At 49.7% G+C, this 17,500-nt stretch overlaps 1 protein-coding gene across 1 annotated transcript in view; it reads right to left on the minus strand.

Annotated features, from left to right (window-relative positions):
• Nucleotides 1-17,500, minus strand: part of LOC143123497 (WD repeat-containing protein 7-like) — a 50,621-nt gene that overhangs the window by 5,407 nt on the left and 27,714 nt on the right. The window contains exon 7 of the mRNA XM_076284950.1: nucleotides 4,154-4,258. Within this exon, the coding sequence (XP_076141065.1) occupies nucleotides 4,154-4,258 (105 nt within the window). The remainder of the gene's footprint in view (nucleotides 1-4,153; nucleotides 4,259-17,500) is intronic.

Genomic DNA, 17,500 nt, shown 5'->3' on the forward strand with positions numbered 1-17,500 from the left:
TATTTTATTACTGAAAATATTTTTTAGTCACAGACTAGCTAGCTAGAAGTGTTGGAGGGTGAGAGGGACACGTCATATCCTCTCACCCTCTACAGTCTTTATGCATCCTAGTCTACAGTGCATCAGTAAGGGCCATCCTAGTCTACAGTGCATCAGTAAGGGCCATCCTAGTCTACAGTGCATCAATACAGGTGATTTACACAACCAAACAGTGACATAAGGGCCGTGCTTTTTTTTTTAACAGATTTCACTGTGAGTCTGTGTTCTGCACTTTGTAGGCCCCGAAAATGCCATTAATGTGTAGGTGAAAGGCCAACGCGCAAACACTCTGCTGTCATCACTGTCGAGTGGATGGCCCCTTCTACTCCTAATCTCCCACAGTAATGACTAGTTTGGTCTCGGCTCTCCTCCTCTCAGCTTGTGGTCCTGTAAGCCACACTCCTCAGACCAGCTCACCATAAGCACCTCAACAGCACCGCCACACAGAGAGCGCAATATGGAGTTAATCACGTTCACATTTTACTACCTGTTATACACTGCTATAACTGTGTATGTGACGAATAAATCTCTCTGAATCAAATCTGAATATGTCAGTGTGCACCACCTAAACATTGTCTATTGTTTTGACAACTTTATTGATATGCACTTTTCACTTCTAAATATTTTCAATTATAAGATGACGATGATAATAATAATAATATCTACTCAATTTTTTTTCTTCTAAGTCTGCTAAATAAATTCTAGTAATCTGTCCATCTGATTATATTAAAAAATAAAAGTCTATCTGTTCAAATAAAAACTACAGGAAACATCAACATTCTAAATAGCCAAGTGAAGATTCTAAATGACATCACGTAGCCTTAGAACTTTCACCATTGGCAAATTAAGGCAAACATTACTTAGAATCTTCACTTTTCCAGAGATTTTACACAGAAAACCTATTGCTCTTCAATATTTGACATTTTATTCATCAATTTCATCAATCGCCTTTTTTTGTATGTTCATAATTTTTTTAAATGTCAAATGAAGCCAGCAAATCCAAGGCAACTCCAGCTCTGATACATATAAATAACATTACCTTTCTATTACAGGGCAGCAAAGGACGAGCCCTCAACGCCTCCTACAGCCTTAGAAGGCAAGTTGTGCCATCTAAGCGTTTTGAAGATTTTAATCTTCATCTCCAAGAGAAAAGATCTTCAGACTGGGGAGAAGTTGACCGGGAACAGTGGGGAAGGATCAGCCTCCACCTCTTCTCAGAGTCCTCTCCCTGGGCTCATCTTACCTGTGGATACCCTCAGCTGTGGTGACATCTCTTCAGCTCTACCTCAACACTTCCCTGGATCCTGACTGCAAGCTAAGAATGGATGTGAGAGTACCTGCAAGGTCTCTGCAGCCACCTTGTCCACTGCCTCAGAGGCTTCTGAGAGTGTGGGTCGCAGGAAGAAACAGGCTAAGCCTTGTCGAGTGGTGCCTTGCAAAGATCAGGCTGAAAAAGCCCTGGTAAAGCGCAAACTGCCCCTGGTGATCAAGCTGTGCTCTCCTGAGCAGAAGAGCATGAGCAGCAGTCAAAGTCACGGAGAGCCTCAGCTAGGTTCTCAAATTCCCATGGCCTCCACACCACAGCTAGAGAATCTTTTCTCATTTTCAATTTTAGATTGAATGTCATTGATAGGTCATCTTCCACTAATTCTAAGTTTCATTAACATGTAATGATGTAACCTTCTTTCTTTAACAACCTTTAGGCTCCTAAGGTGAAAAAGGCAAAGGCGGCACCAAAGGGAAACCATCAATGCAATGACTTGAAGTGGAGGCTGGAGATAGCAGCCATACTACTTCAACTTGCACAGGATGTCCCTGCCTTGGTTCCAGAGGTCGGATGCACCATCAACCTTCAGCAGGAACTTCTTCGGATACAGGAGTGCAGCTCTAAAGGGAGCAAGAGCACCTCCAGTCCAAAGAAAGGAACTTCTGTGAAGGGATGTGCCCGTCAAAAGACAGGCTGTGACACTAAGGGATGCAGCAAGGCCGTGAAGCATCATTCCACTGTGAAACATGGCCAGAAGAGAAAGCATCTCAGCTCTCTGGACTCTGGGTGGACGGCAGCTCGGGACAAGGAAGACATGTTCTTCCCCCACCTTGAGGATTCTTCTCTCATGGCTGAGGTACAACAATATCCTGCCACATACGGTACTTCATAAAAACATTCATATTTTTGGCAAAGCTTTAATTTTCCGAATGAATTAAAGTCCTGTTTTCATTGCACCTGTGCAGGCCAAAGAGAGGAAAAGGAGGGAAATGGCTCAGGAAAGCAGCCTGCGGCAGATGGCCGAGCCAGTGGAGGAGCGATACATCACAAACACTGCTGTCCTCCCAGACCTCCGGCCGCTGCCACCTGTGGCCCCCTCCTCGGCCCAGACCAGCTCCCTTCTCTCCACAGCCCTGAGGTGAGCCTCTGCTGACCCACGGCCACTCTGCGGAGGACTACCAGGCCATCTACCACTCGGTGGAGGACTACCAGGCCATCTACCACTCGGTGGAGGACTACCAGGCCATCTACCACTCTGCGGAGGACTACCAGGCCATCTACCACTCGGTGGAGGACTACCAGGCCATCTACCACTCTGCGGAGGACTACCAGGCCATCTACCACTCGGTGGTGGACCCCATGCTGAAGACCAAGTCTGGGAACGCACGCCGGTACAACCTCGGGATGGGCCGCACCATCAAGCAGCGTCTGTGGGAGAGGATGTCCTGCCCCACCTTTGTGGAGACAGTGGACGCAGATAGACGAGTGCACATCACCGAGTCCTTCAGCACTCCCACCCTTAAGTCCTATGCTCCACAGATAGACGAGTGCACATCACCGAGTCCTTCAGCACTCCCACCCTTAAGTCCTACGCTCCACAGATTGACGTGGACATCACCGAGTCCTTCAGCACCCCCACCCTTAAGTCCTATGCTCCACAGATTGACGTGGACATCAGTGGGGAGCCCCTGCCCAGGCAGCCGCAGAGGAAGAAGGCCAGGCGCTGATTTCAAGAACTAGTCAGGATTGGCCGTTTACTGGTCACTAGCCCCCCTCTTAGCACTTAGCATCCTTTTTTTTAAAACAGATACACTTATACATTTGAAATAATGCATTAAAATAATTATATTAAATATTAATTAATTATTAATCAGTACTTGTATTTTATCATTCATTTCATTCTTCTTTTTTATTTTGCACATTAACTTGCACAAAGTTCAAAGTCCAAACAATGTTAACAAAGACTTGGCTGGTGGCATACCCTGGTATTACACTTCAACCCTCCATCATAGAAACACTAAGAAGTGCTAGAGGCCACTGAAGCACTAGATTTCACTGAAGCACTGATGCCACTCATTAGGCTCCCTAAAAAAGGCTAAAACTATATTTATATTATTTTACTTTATTGGTTTATTTGATAGGGACCATGCATATTTACAAACATAGATATGCACATAAATATGAACATATATACGCACTGCAGTGGCAGTCATAATAACATAAGTCTCCTCATGTGAGGTCCAGGTGAGAGCAGTTGAAAAGCAGCCTGCTCTAATTGGATTTCTGCTAATGGCCCTGGAGATTCTTTCCATCTTCCTGCTTTCCACCTACTCAATTGAGTACCACTGTCTAATGGCTAGCCACAGCTAACCAGCCAACTGTTCCTGTTCAAATGTGTAAGCCTTGATCCCCTCTGGAACACTGTTATCATATAGCATGTCATATATGACAAAACCTACACAGACACACATCTTTTTTTATATCACTAATACGTCTCCTTGATATATAAGAATGACATGCAAAAAAAGAGAGCTCACTTAAAGTCTCTATATGGTTTTGTCAGCTGGATGGCTTCAGTTTTCCTGCCTATGTCTATACTATACCCCCCTGCCCCCCCCCCCTCCATCCCCACATCCATTCCCAAAGATAAAGCTGTTGCCATCCATCTGTGGCCCTGGGTGCCTTTCACTCAGGCGCCTGCACTTGGCCCCTCCGTTCCCGTGGCCCTGAGCCTTTCACTCAGGCGCCTGCACTTGGCCCCTCCGTTCCCGTGGCCCTGAGCCTGACGGCCGGGATGGAGAGAGTCCGCCGAGTGAAAAGATGAAAACGCGGAGAGAGGCTCCTTACCTGCCAGAAGGAGATATGGCTGTCGGCATTGGAATAGGTGGCCAGGTAGCGCCCATCTGGGGCGAAGGACACGGCTGTGATGGGCCCTTTATGGCCGTGAATGTGCTGGGGATGAGAAAAAGAGAGAGAGAGAGAGAGGGAGGGAGAGGGAGGGAGAGAGAGAGAGAGGGAGAGGGAGGGAGAGAGGGAGGGAGAGAGGAAGAAAAGGAGGGAGTGAGTGAGTGAGATTGAGCTGCTGCAGGGTGAAGGAGGCTTACACTGTTCTCAATCACAGGGCTTGTGCAGCGCCCCCTGAGTGCCTCTCTGACCCCCAGCTGCCCAACCCAACCCAACCCAACCCAACCCAGCCCAGCCCAGCCCAGCCCAGCACAATACAACTAGGGGTGTAAATATTAATCGATTCGTATCGATGCATCGATTATGCAGCCGACGATTCAATGCATCGATGCGTCCGCAAGAGTATCGATTAATGTGTTTATTTTGCCGCCTGTTTGTTCGCCTATCTATTTTCAGCATCAGCTCCGACCTTTCTTTTTCTGTCTATGGCTCCGATGTAAGCACACTACCTACTCCTAAGCTGCGGGTGGCGCTAACCTCATTATTGTCTTCTACTTCACTTATACTTCACACCATTTCAGATGCATTCGTTACTTACGTTTCACACATTATTGTTTTGTTGAGTCTGACTTTTAAGAGCGATGGTACCGAGAGCACAGGCTTCCAAGCCTGCCACATCACTGACAACGTTTTTCACTCAAAAGTTGTCGAGCACTTTACAAGGCCATTGCATTTTTTTTTTTAATATGCAAAGACATGAGGCTGTATTGTGTCGCAGAGAACGAAGGCTTTAGATACCTGCTCCTACATTCCGAACTTTTGTTGATTTATTTGAAACTTCATAGATATCATGTAAAAATATCGAGTATTGAATCGTATCGAATCGTATCGTGGGGAATTCTGAAGTATCGAAAATAATCGAATCATTGGCTTAAGAAATCGATATCGTATCGAATCATCATGAAGACTCCCTAAATACAACACAACACAATACAGCAACAACCCAACCCAACCCAACCCAGCCCAGCCCACCCCAACCCAGCACAGCCCTATTCAGAGAGCCAGCTCACACACAACACATTCAGACATGCTTTCACAACACTTCTCTTGCTTTTCAGCCTGTGATCCTGAACACACACTGTCCACCATGTCCTTATCGTGCAGTATTATGCAGGAACAGCACTGAAGGAAAGCAAACCATGGGGAGGGGGGGGGGGTGATGTGTTGCAACTGGGACTTGATAATGTCCCTCCTGCTGAGAACAAGATTCATTAGAGTGGGCAAACCAATTTAGAGGAAGGGGGGGGGGGGGGAACCGGCCGAATATGGAACATGACCATTTTGCATGCGAGACACCTGAAAGTGAGTCTACGAGAACCGGTGCCGACAGACGGGCGGACAGGCCGAGACTGACGGGCGGACGGAGGGAAAGACGGACAAAGAGACGGACAGACAGACAGCCGGCGAGGCTGAAATCAATAACACACGGGAGGGAGCTCGGGCTGCTGGTTTTCGTGGCAGAAGGCGGAATGTAATTCCACAGAGATGGAGGAGCTCTAGCATGGAGCACAACCTCCTCCACACACACACACACACACACACACCCCTCTACCCCCATCAACAGAGTGCCTCCGCTGTTCCGAATGCCCGCCTCGCACCGGCGGTGCAGAGCTGGACCCTGCGTGGCAGCAGGCTGTTAGCGGCCGGCTCTCGCCAGCTTGTTTGTCCAGCGCGAGCGCAACTCCAGGTCTGCCTCGCGCGCCCATTACACATCCATTGTAGCCCTGCGGGCTGGAAGCCCATTTTGGATGGCAAATCAGAATCGACGGCAGTCTGTGTGGTAGAGAGGCAGATGCAGACGGCGTGAAGGCTGCTCCGCGCGGTTTGGACAGCGTCAAAGCTAACGGGACGACGAGGGGGGAGGGGAACACAACACGGAGCGCTCCAAACGACTGACCGGAGAGCTGCAGAGAACTCACGGCACACCGGAACACATTAACACTTAAGTAGACTAAGAAGAAAGATGAGAGAGAGATTGGGAGAGAGAAAGAGATTGGGAGAGAGAGTGGGAGAGAGAAATAGAGATGAGAGTGGGAGAGAGAGAGAGGGAGGGAGAGAGAGAGGGAGAGAGAGGGAGAGAGAGAGAGAGAGAGAGAGAGGGAGCACCACAGGCATGGTGTGACCTTGAAGCAGCCAGCGTAGAGAAATATATTTATCAGTGAAACTGCATGTCAATCAGTGGCTCATTTGCTCGGCACTGTGCTGCAGTGCTGCTCCACCGGCCAGCTCCATCTGTGGCAGGGTGGTCATTTAGTGGGGCAGGCCTGAGAGGCCCTGGGTCATTACAGAGGGTGGAGGCTGGGGACACAGTGTCCATCTGCACAGCTAGGGTGCTGACACCCGACTACTCAAATACACACTACACAAATACACACACAGGCACGCACATACACACACTGGACCTCCAGCTCACAGCCCCTTTGCCCACTACCACCCACACACACACACACACACACTATCTCACACACACCACACCTTTTATGGCCATTCTTCTGGTACCCTTTTGGCTGGGCTACCCACTGGGTGTAGATGGGACTGTGAAATGGGACAAAATGGTGTGTGTGTGTGTGTGTGTGTGTGTGTGTACAGGGAGGACCAGAGACTTTTCTCTGGGTTTGAGACTCAACACGGATGTCAACTCTGCTAAAGGAGATGGGCTCACTCTCAGTAGGACAGGGGGAAAGAAAGGTAAAGGAGAGAAAGAAAGAGGGGCTGAGAGAGGGAGGGAGGGAGGGAGGGAGAGAGAGAGAGGGAGGGAGGGAGGGAGAGAGGGAGGGAAGGAGGGAGGGAGAGAGAGAGAGAGAGAGGGAGGGAGGGAGAGAGAGAGGGAGGGAGAGAGAGGGAGGGAGGGAGAGAGGGAGGGAGGGAGGGAGAGAGAGGGAGAGAGAGACATAGGGTCAAGACAGGCACCCAGAGAGAAAACAAGGAGATGGAGAGAAAGCGAGAGAAAAGAGAGTGGTTGCTAATCTGTGGAGGGGGGCAGATTTACACCCCTGTGGAGTGACACAGTGGTCCCTGCCAAACCTGCAGCCTGCCGCTCGCCCAGACCCAGAGCAGGTAATTAGCCCCTACGCTAACACCCTGACACATTTACACCCAGCCCACTCATTAGCAGCTAATTTGTAGCCATGCTAGCTAATTGGCGGCCTTACTCAACTGAGACATCGTACATGAAACTGTTAAATAACACTCTCCCTGACATACATCCGCTTCCTCAATAGCAGAGTGGATGGAAGGGAGTCGTTAATTGAAATGATTAGCAGTATGGAACACATACAGGGTGGAGGGAGAAGGTGTGAAACAGCATTAGCCAAAGTGATAAAAGTGATCAAATGCAGGGAAAATGCTAAGTGAAGCATCACTGTAAATAAAGTGCTTAGTTTTCAATCACTTGCACGTCAGTATTTCCTCGATATCTCTTGACTGTTCTAGGTGCATTTCTCACAAAATTGGGCATTTTGTCTTAAAAATCAATAAATATCTGGAGGACAGGGAAATGAGAAGTGCATAACATGCACTTTTAATATATGCATATTTCATAAAAGAAAGGTTTGCTAATATTTTTCAGTGAATCAAATATTTATTATAATCATTAGTGTTGTTATGCATAATACATTTAATCAACTCACTGAATCCAAGCTTAATGGTTACATTAATATTGAAGTAAAGTAACAAGATATTAGGACTCAGCCCCACTATGGAGGAGTTTCTACACAACTGTTATTCTGATGATATGAGACACTGTTCCGCTCATTAGAAAACGGATCTAATCATTATTCCTTGTCCACAGTTTCTGTGCGTGTGGTGGTCACGCACACATGCAATTCTTCTGGACTTCATAATCAATAGGACATAATCTTGACATTGAGGAAGAGTTGGTCTAGGAGAAACATGGCATGTCTCCTTATTGAAAACAGCTCTCTCCCCATCTCTCCCTCACACACCCACGCACACACACACACACACACAAATTGGTACAAATCTGTTTGATTTCACAGAGAGATCACAAACTCCACATCCGCACACTCAGTGACAGACATCAGTGCTCTGCGAGCCTTCATACTCTGTACAGCTGGACCAACATCTGTAATGTGTGTGTGTGTGGGGGTGTGTGTGTGTGTCTTCAGGGTAAGTATCTATGCACTGTGTGTGTGTGTGTGTGTCTTCAGGGTAAGTATCTATATGCACTGTGTGTGTGTGTGTATGTGTGTGTTTTGTCTGTCTATGTGTGCATGTTTTGTGATGAACTGTTGCAGGGGAACGGGGGGGGAAAAAAACCCCTCATCGGTGGAAACTTAGCAGACAAACTCATGTCCCTGGCATCGATCGCGCTGCCCTCAGAAAGAGCTTTCGGGGAGATCTGCCATCTCCACCTGTCTGTGGGCCCTGCCTCCGCTCACATCCAGGCCCATGCTTTTCCTGCTCAATTATTTAACTCCTCTTTACTCCTGCCTGCGAGCATATTGACTTTCTGTAAAGCGCCATCTCGTGCTCAAAAATACAGGGGGGGGGGGGGGGGGGCAGCTGTTTTCCAAACCAATGTGTTGATTCCCATCTTTGTGAGGCGAGCAGACGCAGCTCCTTCCTCCAGCCCGGTGAGCTCTCCTCCTATTATTTTATGTGTTGTAAATATTTATTTAATTTAGTCAGTGGAGCCCAGCGAGGCTACTGTGGCTGGACTGTAATGGGGGGGTGTGGGGGGGGGCACGGTGGGGCTTGGAGGTGCCTTAGGGCGGGTCATCTCTCCATGCCCCAATGCCTTTTGACACGCAGAGGAGCCGTTACCATGGGAACGGAGACGCTGCTGAGCCAGGGGCTAGAATGGGAAGCAAAGGGTACTGGGTGTGCTTGGGGAGGGGTCTGAATACTAACAGAAGGAATCACTCTGCCTTCATCACGAGCTTTACAGACAGCGACCTGTTCTGGCCTGAGAGGAGGCGGCCGGGGCTCTGCAAGGGGAGTATTAAAACCTCAGCTTTTCCGCGCGGCTCAAACACATACAAAACTTTGCTGCACTTCGCCCTTTGTAGTCATACAACACCTCAGACAGCCTCAATCTGATCCCTGTCACTGTTTCCACAGGATGGGCTTGCATCAGCATGGCAACGGGCCTCACCAAGATGCTTCAGCAGAGAGCACCTTACTGTAGGCCTGCCTTCTTCCCTGACGGCTGGAGAGCAGCATTAGACGCGCACACAAATGCACACGCACACACACACACACGCACACACAAATGCACACGCACACACACACATGCACACACACACGCACGCACACACAAATGCACACGCACACACACACACACGCACACACACACACGCACACACACACGCAAAGACAAAAAAGCCTCTTCACCTTCTGCATCCAAGCAGAAAGAGCAGTGTCTCTCACCTCTAGTAGATAACCATGTCACAGCAGGCTGCTAGCTGTATGTTAGCTCTCTCACAGCAGGCTGCTAGCTGTATGTTAGCTCTGTGCAGTGCGTTATTGCTCTGTCCAGTGCGTTATTGTCTCTAGTAGATAACCATGTCACAGCAGGCTGCTAGCTGTATGTTAGCTCTGTCCAGTGCATTATTGTCTCTTGGTGCTTTGTGTGTCTACTGGGCTTGTTTTTGTGTTTGTTTGAGGAGGGCGCTTGTGAAGGCTGGAGAGACTGTGAGCAGTGCAGAGCTCTCTCTCTCTCTCTCTCTCTCCCCCTCTGCATCTGTGAGCGGTGCAGAGCTCTTTCTCTCTTTCTCTCTCTCTGCATCTGTGAGCGGTGCAGCGCTCTTTCTCTCTCTCTCTCCCTCTCCCTCTGCATCTGTCTGCTGCTGTCACAAGCAGCGCGGCACACTCACACAGAACAATCATCAGAAATACATTGATCCACTGCACCGCGTGTTCATGTACACATGCCATAAATCACACACACACACACACACAGGCAAGTATGCACACATGTACACGTACACACATACACACACACGCGCACACGCACACACACAGGCAAGTATGCACACATGTACACACGTACACACATACACACACACGCACACGCACACACACACACACACACACAGGCAAGTATGCACACATGTACACACGTACACACATACACACACACACACACATGCACACGCGCACGCTCACACGCACACGCACACACACGCACACGCACACACACACACACACACAGGCAAGTATGCACACATGTACACACGTACGTACACACACACACACACACACACGCACACACACACACAGGCAAGTATGCACACATTTACACACGTACGTACACACACACACACACACACACACACACACACACACACACACACACACACACACACACACACACACACACACACACACACACACACACACACACACACACACACACGCGCACACACACACACACACACACACACACACACACACAAAGGCAAGTGTGTACACTACACTCAGCACACACATACACATTTATATACACACATACCCAACGACAACAGTGTACACACAACACACATGCACACACACACGTTCACATATCCGTGTACACACACACACACACGCAGGCATGAACAAAAGATAGACCTTGACATAAAACATTACCGAGTACATTGTGGTGTGCCAATACAAAAAGCAGCATGTGTGAATGCACCAAAACACAATCTCCAACAAATCAAGCAGAGACCTTGACACACTCTCACGGCCCTCTGATGAGCGTATTGTGCCGGGGGTATTAAAAAGCCAAGCTGGAACGCACCCACGGAACGCGGAACGCAGAACGAGCTCCGAGACTGCCGTCCCCCGGCTCCTGTGACAGCACCCAATAAAGCTGTCACATTAACATGGCACATTCCAGGGAGATGCGCTCATAATTGTGGCTACATTTCTGGATTTGATCGGATCAAGCGGTGCGACGTTGGCAGTGTTCCCTCCTCCAGCGGCGCCCAAATCCCCTTCTGCGGCTCGGGGGACAATGAGAGCAGCACGTGTAACACAATAAGCCTTCCTACCCGTCATCCTAAAAACTGGTTAAGTGTGCCACATAATAGGGGGATGAGATTAGCTGCCGCACACACCACTTGAGAAAGAGAGAGTGTGAGAGAGAATCTGTGTGTGTGTCTGTGTGTGTGATGACGCAGAGAAAATAATCTTCTGTGATTAAAGTCAAAAATGAAATGAAAAATCTAGCGCTTCATTCAGCCACTTGCCAAAAAAAAAAGAATTCAATTTCATCTCCGTTGAGGCAGAAAAAAAGCCACCAAATTTAAACAGCAGAAATAAATACATAGAGAGCTTGTGGAGCGGAGGGGTGCGGAGGGGTGCGGTGGGGTGCGGTGCGGTGGGGTGGGGTGGGGTGGGGTGGGGTGCGGTGGGGTGGGGTGGGGTGGGGAGGGGTGGGGTGCGTTGGAAGTGTTAAGAACACATAACCAGAGTGGAGCGATATTACAGAGCGACGCAGGTTCCTGAGATTTCACCCAAGCCGTAAGTAATCAATGATTTATGACATCCCATCTGCTGTTTGTGCTGTTTGTTCCCCATCCAAGGCTGCTGTGTTTCTGACAAATACAGGGCTGGCCTGAGCACAAGGGAGACGCAGGCAGGCGGTCAGGCAGTCGTCCATCTCACAGGTCACCCTTGATTGCAAATCTGATCAATCTGTCCATCAGAAATCAGCCAGGCACAGGAAAAGCATTTAAGAGCTGCCTACCTTATTAGCACAGGTATCAGGGGAGAGCCGTGGCCGTGTGAGCGCATGGCTGTGTGCCTATGAGATGGGAAGAAATGGATGTGTTTGTACTTTTATGTATCATGTGTGTGCATTCCTGTGTTAAGTGAATGTGTCTTTGTGTGTGTATACACTTAAATCTGTGTGCATGTCTGGGGCTGTGTGTGTATGTGTGTGCCTGAGCGAATTCATGAGGCACTCTCTGTGTGCATGTGTGTGATTTAGAGTGTGTGTGTGTGTGTGTGCGCGCGAGGGCTGCCAGTCTGGTGGATTGAGGTGTCTGCGCGATGATGGACAGCGAGCTGACCCTGCTGAGGACGCATGGACAGGAAGGGTCTAGGCGCTGCGCTGTAATTGGGTTGCCCGTCGCCAGGGGAGACGCAGGGGATACAGGTGTTTGAGCCTCTCAGGGCAGAGCAGTTTATCAATCTCCCCTAACACCAGAGAGAGGGAGAGAGAGAGAGGGAGAGAAGGAGGAGGAGGTAGAAATGTGTGTGAAAAGAGGAAGTGGAAGAAGGAGGAGAAAGCCACAAGTGAGAGTATGGAAAATAGCAACCGAGAGGAAAAGCAAGGGAAAGAGAGACAGAGAAAGGGAGGTGTAGGCCCCATGCTGAAATGAGATCCCAGAAATGGATTGTGGGTAGTGCGTCAGCATCCCGGGCCGTCCATCCATTATGTAACCCAGCCTGATCCATCCTCACACCACCAGCGTGAGCAGCATGGGCTCTGAGGGCAGCGCTGTGTGTCTTGGCCTTGGCCTACCACCGCCATCTTAGCCTCATTGTGGCACACTGACCAGGGCGCTGGCCCCAGATCAATACTCATCACCCAACGCACACGTATGCACAGACACGACGCACACACACACACACACACACACACACACACACCCTTATGCACACACGGTTGCCACCGCTGCCATTGAAGGTGGATATCGCAGTGGCACCCCCACACAGCACCAAAGACAAACTCACACAAGTGACACAGAGGAGAGGAGAGGAGAGGAGAGGAGAGGAGAGGAGAGGAGAGGAGAGGAGAGGAGAGAAAAGGAGAGAGAGGAGAGGAGAGGAGAGGAGAGGACAGGAGAGGAGAGGACAGGACAGGAGAGGAGAGGAGAGGACAGAGAGATACATGCTGATGTCCACAGGAGAAAGCCTTTCACTTTGGGATGCTAAATGTCCTTCAGCGGCCAATCAGATCATGGTTCCAGCACATTTCTGTGTAGCAGTGTGTGTTTGTGTTCTAAATGAGAGTGCGCCCTAGTGTGTGTCTGGGATTGATTTTGTGGGGTTGGCCTATATGTCAGAGTGTGTTTGCTATTTATGTGGGTTTGTGGGCTGGTGCTGCTGGATGTGTGCAGGTCTTGGTTTGGCTGTGCATTTGGAATTGATTGTGTATTGTGTGTGTGTGTATTTGTGTGCTTGTCTAGTCTGTATGTCTGAGTGTCATGGTTTGTGATTTGTTTGTGTTTATATGCATGGGTGTGTGTGTGTGTGTGTGTGTGTGTGTGTGTGTGTGTGTGTGTGTGTGTAGTCTGACAGTCTGCGTGTCTTGTTTGTGTTTATACGAGCGTGTGTGTGTGTGTGTGTGTGTGTGTGTGTGGAGTGGGATGAGTGAGGGTGAGATCCTGGCTAAAGATTTAGAGGATCAAAAGAAAGAGGGAACCATGACAGTCAAGCAGCGCCCAGCACTCAGGAGGCCTAATTAAGCAGGCCAGAGCCCCCTCCCTCTCTCCCTCCCTCTCTCTCTCTCTCTCTCTCTCTACCTCCCTCTCTCCCTCCCCCCCCTCTCTCTCCACCTCTCCCTCTCTACCTCCCTCTCTCCCTCCCTCTCTCCCTCCATCTCTCTCTCTCTCCCTCCCTCCCTCTCTCCCTCCATCTCTCTCTCTCTCCCTCCCTCCCTCCCTCTCTCCCTCCATCTCTCTCTCTCTCCCTCTCTCCCCCTCCCTCTCCTCCCTCCCTTTTTCCATCCATCTTTCTCTCTCTCTCTCTCCCTCTCTCTCTCTCTCTCTCTCTACCTACCTCTCCCTCCATCTCTCTCTCTCTCTCTCTCTCTCTCCACCTCTCCCTCCATCTCTCTCTCTCTCTCTCTACCTACCTCTCCCTCCATCTCTCTCTCTCTCTCTCTCCCTCCCTCCCTCTCTCCCGCCATTGTCCATTCCCTTTGCTCTGCCTCCATCTTTACCCATCTCACTCACTTCCTGATCCAGCCCTGGCCATCATGGTGGCTACAGCAGAGGCCTGACAAAGCAGCAAATACCATCAGCTCCCGACGACACACACCACTCTTCACTGGACGCACATGAGTGCTTCCTGTCCATACCTCACGCTCTCCCCACACACACACACACACACACACACACACACACACACACACACACACACACACACACACACACACACACACACACACACACACACACACACACACACACACACACACACACACACACACACACACAGGGCTGTGTTGGGGCGGTTTAATTAGTAAATGCAGTTGAGTGTTAAAGTGTGTGGCTGTGTGGCAGCTGACCGGTGTGCTTCACGGCTACAGATCAAAGCAGCAGCAGATGGCTGCACTGACCACCTCAGCCTCCCCACCACCAGCGATTGGTCGCGCTCCTCACGACACCGCACCAGCGCTCACACACACACACACACACACACACACACACACACACACACACACACACACACACACACACACCCTTTTCAAACAGGCACTCATTCACACAAAGTTTTATCGGCACACATACACACAGCCTATCCGATGCATACTAACACATCAACACATCTTCATATTAATTGACCCCAACACACACACACACACACACACACACACACACACACACACACACACACACACGTACAGTATGACGCATTTACCCTCAGGGCAGCCCCACTACGTGGCTGAAGAATTCCTTGTTTAATAATGTCTAGAAGATGCCATTTGGGAGAGGATTTCAGATTTCAGAATAAAAGAAAAGGCAACATTTGTACATCACATAAGTACACAATAAACATATAAATAGACAGACACCCACATGCACATGCACACACACACATACACACACACACTGCCTAAAAAAATTTTGCTTTATATCAAACAAGTTAGGTGGATGACAATAGTAGCACTTATATCATAATAGTAAGTATGTATTAATAAGATCTGTGTCTGTGGAGGATGCGTCTGAAAGTGTGTATATGCATAAGATAACAGAAGCCTGCATACACAGGTGCATGTGTTTGTGTGTGAAAGAGTGTGTGTGTGTGTAAGAGTGTGTGTCTGTTTGTGTGTGTGTGTGTGTGTGTATGTGTGTGTTTGTTTGTGTGTGTGTCTGTGTGTATCTATATGTGTGTGTGTGTGTGTGTGTGTGTGTATGTGTGTGTGTGTGTGTGTGTCTGTGTGTCTGTGTGTGTGTGTATGTGTGTATCTACTGTATATGTGTGTGTGTATGTGTGTGTCTCTCACACTGCCAGCCCTCTACTCTTTAAACACAAGGCGGCGTCTGGAAACGATGAGTTAAAGATTTCACACTAATCAATTGCGGGTGGGATTGATTGTCCGACAGTGGAAGGGAGTAGGAAAAGTGTTGTTTGTTCAATCACCGTGGCGATGCGTTAGTTGCGCTCGAGAGCACAGCGCGCCGCCGAGAGCCAGAGAGAAATAAAGACAGAAGGCGGAAAAAAGAGAAAAGAACAAAAAAAAAGAGAGGAGGACATAAACGGCGGCGTTTAGGACGGGGCGTTTGTAGCCGGCCGGGCTTGTGGCTGTGCGGCGTTGCCGTGGCTACGTGGGGTCTGGGGAGGAGAGGAGGAGACGTGTGAATATGACTGCATGACTGCCCCCGTCCCCTGACAGCCATCGGAGAGATGATTTGATCTTGAGTACTGTAAACAACCCAAAATCAATCAGCCAATCAATGGCTTATCTGCCTGCCTGCTTGCCTGTCTGTCTGGCTGCTACCCGCTCAGCTTTGTAGCCCAGCCCTGTCCAGCCCAGCGGACAGATGGACACTTTCCTGTGAGCCTGCCGCAGGGAATCCGCACCGACATGTGTGAGTGCACACACACACAAAACACACTCTCTCACACACACACACACACTAGATTGTGCCATCTAGCTCTACCGACCAGTCAAGAGCTGGCAGCAATGAGTCTGAGACTAACTTCAGGGCTGGTCATTAAATTAGCAATCAGTAGCCAAGAGGTACATTCCCCTGAACTCCCAAACTCAGATGATAACAGTTCTCAAGTTACAGGAGAAGTTCTAGAGACACCTTAAGTGTGATTTCAACACACACACACACACAACACTCTAGAACTGAGGCATGAAACAAACTCACGTTTTGTGGTGTGTGTATTATTTAGTGTATGCGATGTCTAAAGCTTAGAGAGCTGCATTACTATAGGATGTAGTGAGTGTGAGATTTGTTATTTGTCTTTACAGTAATTCATCACTGAAAGCTCTCGTCTGTCTCTGAATGTGTGAAATCTCAGAGTGGCCAGCACAATAGGGAATGGAGAGAACCACAGAGAGAGGACAGAAGGAAGGAAGAAGAAAGAGAGAGAGAGAGAGAGAGAGAGAGAGAGAGAGAGAGAGAGGGGGGGGTATAGATAGAGGGGAGGGGTGGGAGGAGCTTGCTGTGGTGCGCCGTGCTGCTGCTGCTGGGTGTTTTATTGTGATCGTCATAGCAACAGGGTGAGCGATGGGGCGCTTGGGGCGGCCGCTGCAGAGGAGTCGATAGCGGCGGTCCAGCGACGGCGGTGACGGCAGCGTTAGCCGCACCTCGGGCCCCGCGCCTCACTGCCCAGCGCTCAGGGTCCGATCGATACGGCCGAGGAAAGGACACTGACCCCGCAACGCTCGCCACAATCACCACAATGCGCCGCTGACGGCACAACCACGAATCAAAACAAAATGCTACGCTGGGCCCCGACGCCGTGGACCCCGCCAAACGGGCCGTGCGGCATATCGCATAGCGCTCCCGCCAAAAGACCTCCGTCACCGGGAGGAAGTGCGTCTAAAGGCCCTCTTTCAACCTTCCCTCTCCACCTCTCCTCCTTCTCCTCTTCTCCACCTCTCCTCCTTCTCCACCTCTCCTCCTTCTCCTCTTCTCCACCTCTCCTCCTTCTCCACCTCTCCTCCTTCTCCACCTCTCCTCCTTGTCCTCTTCTCCACCTCTCCTCCTTCTCCTCTTCTCCACCTCTCCTCCTTCTCCTCTTCTCCACCTCTCCTCCTCCTCTTTTTTTTTTCCAAAAGTAATCTTTTGGGCTTTTTGCCTTTATTTGGATAGGACAGTGAAGATAGACAGGAATGAGTGGGAGAGAGAGATGGAGTGGGATCGGGACATGACCGCAGGTCGGATTCGAACCTGGGTCCCCGTGGGCACTTGGACCCGTACATGGTATGAGCGCTGTAGCCTGTTGCGCCACAGCGCCCCCCCTCCTTCTCTCTCTCTCACGTGCTCCTCCTTCCCTCTCTACCTCCACCTCTCCTCCTTCTCTCTCTACCTC

The sequence above is a fragment of the Alosa pseudoharengus genome, unplaced genomic scaffold, assembly GCF_046254945.1.
Source record: "Alosa pseudoharengus isolate Yale_2024_CS ecotype anadromous, Long Island Sound unplaced genomic scaffold, YU_APseudo_1.1 YU_APseudo_1.1_scf_14, whole genome shotgun sequence".
Lineage (NCBI taxonomy): Eukaryota > Metazoa > Chordata > Actinopteri > Clupeiformes > Clupeidae > Alosa > Alosa pseudoharengus.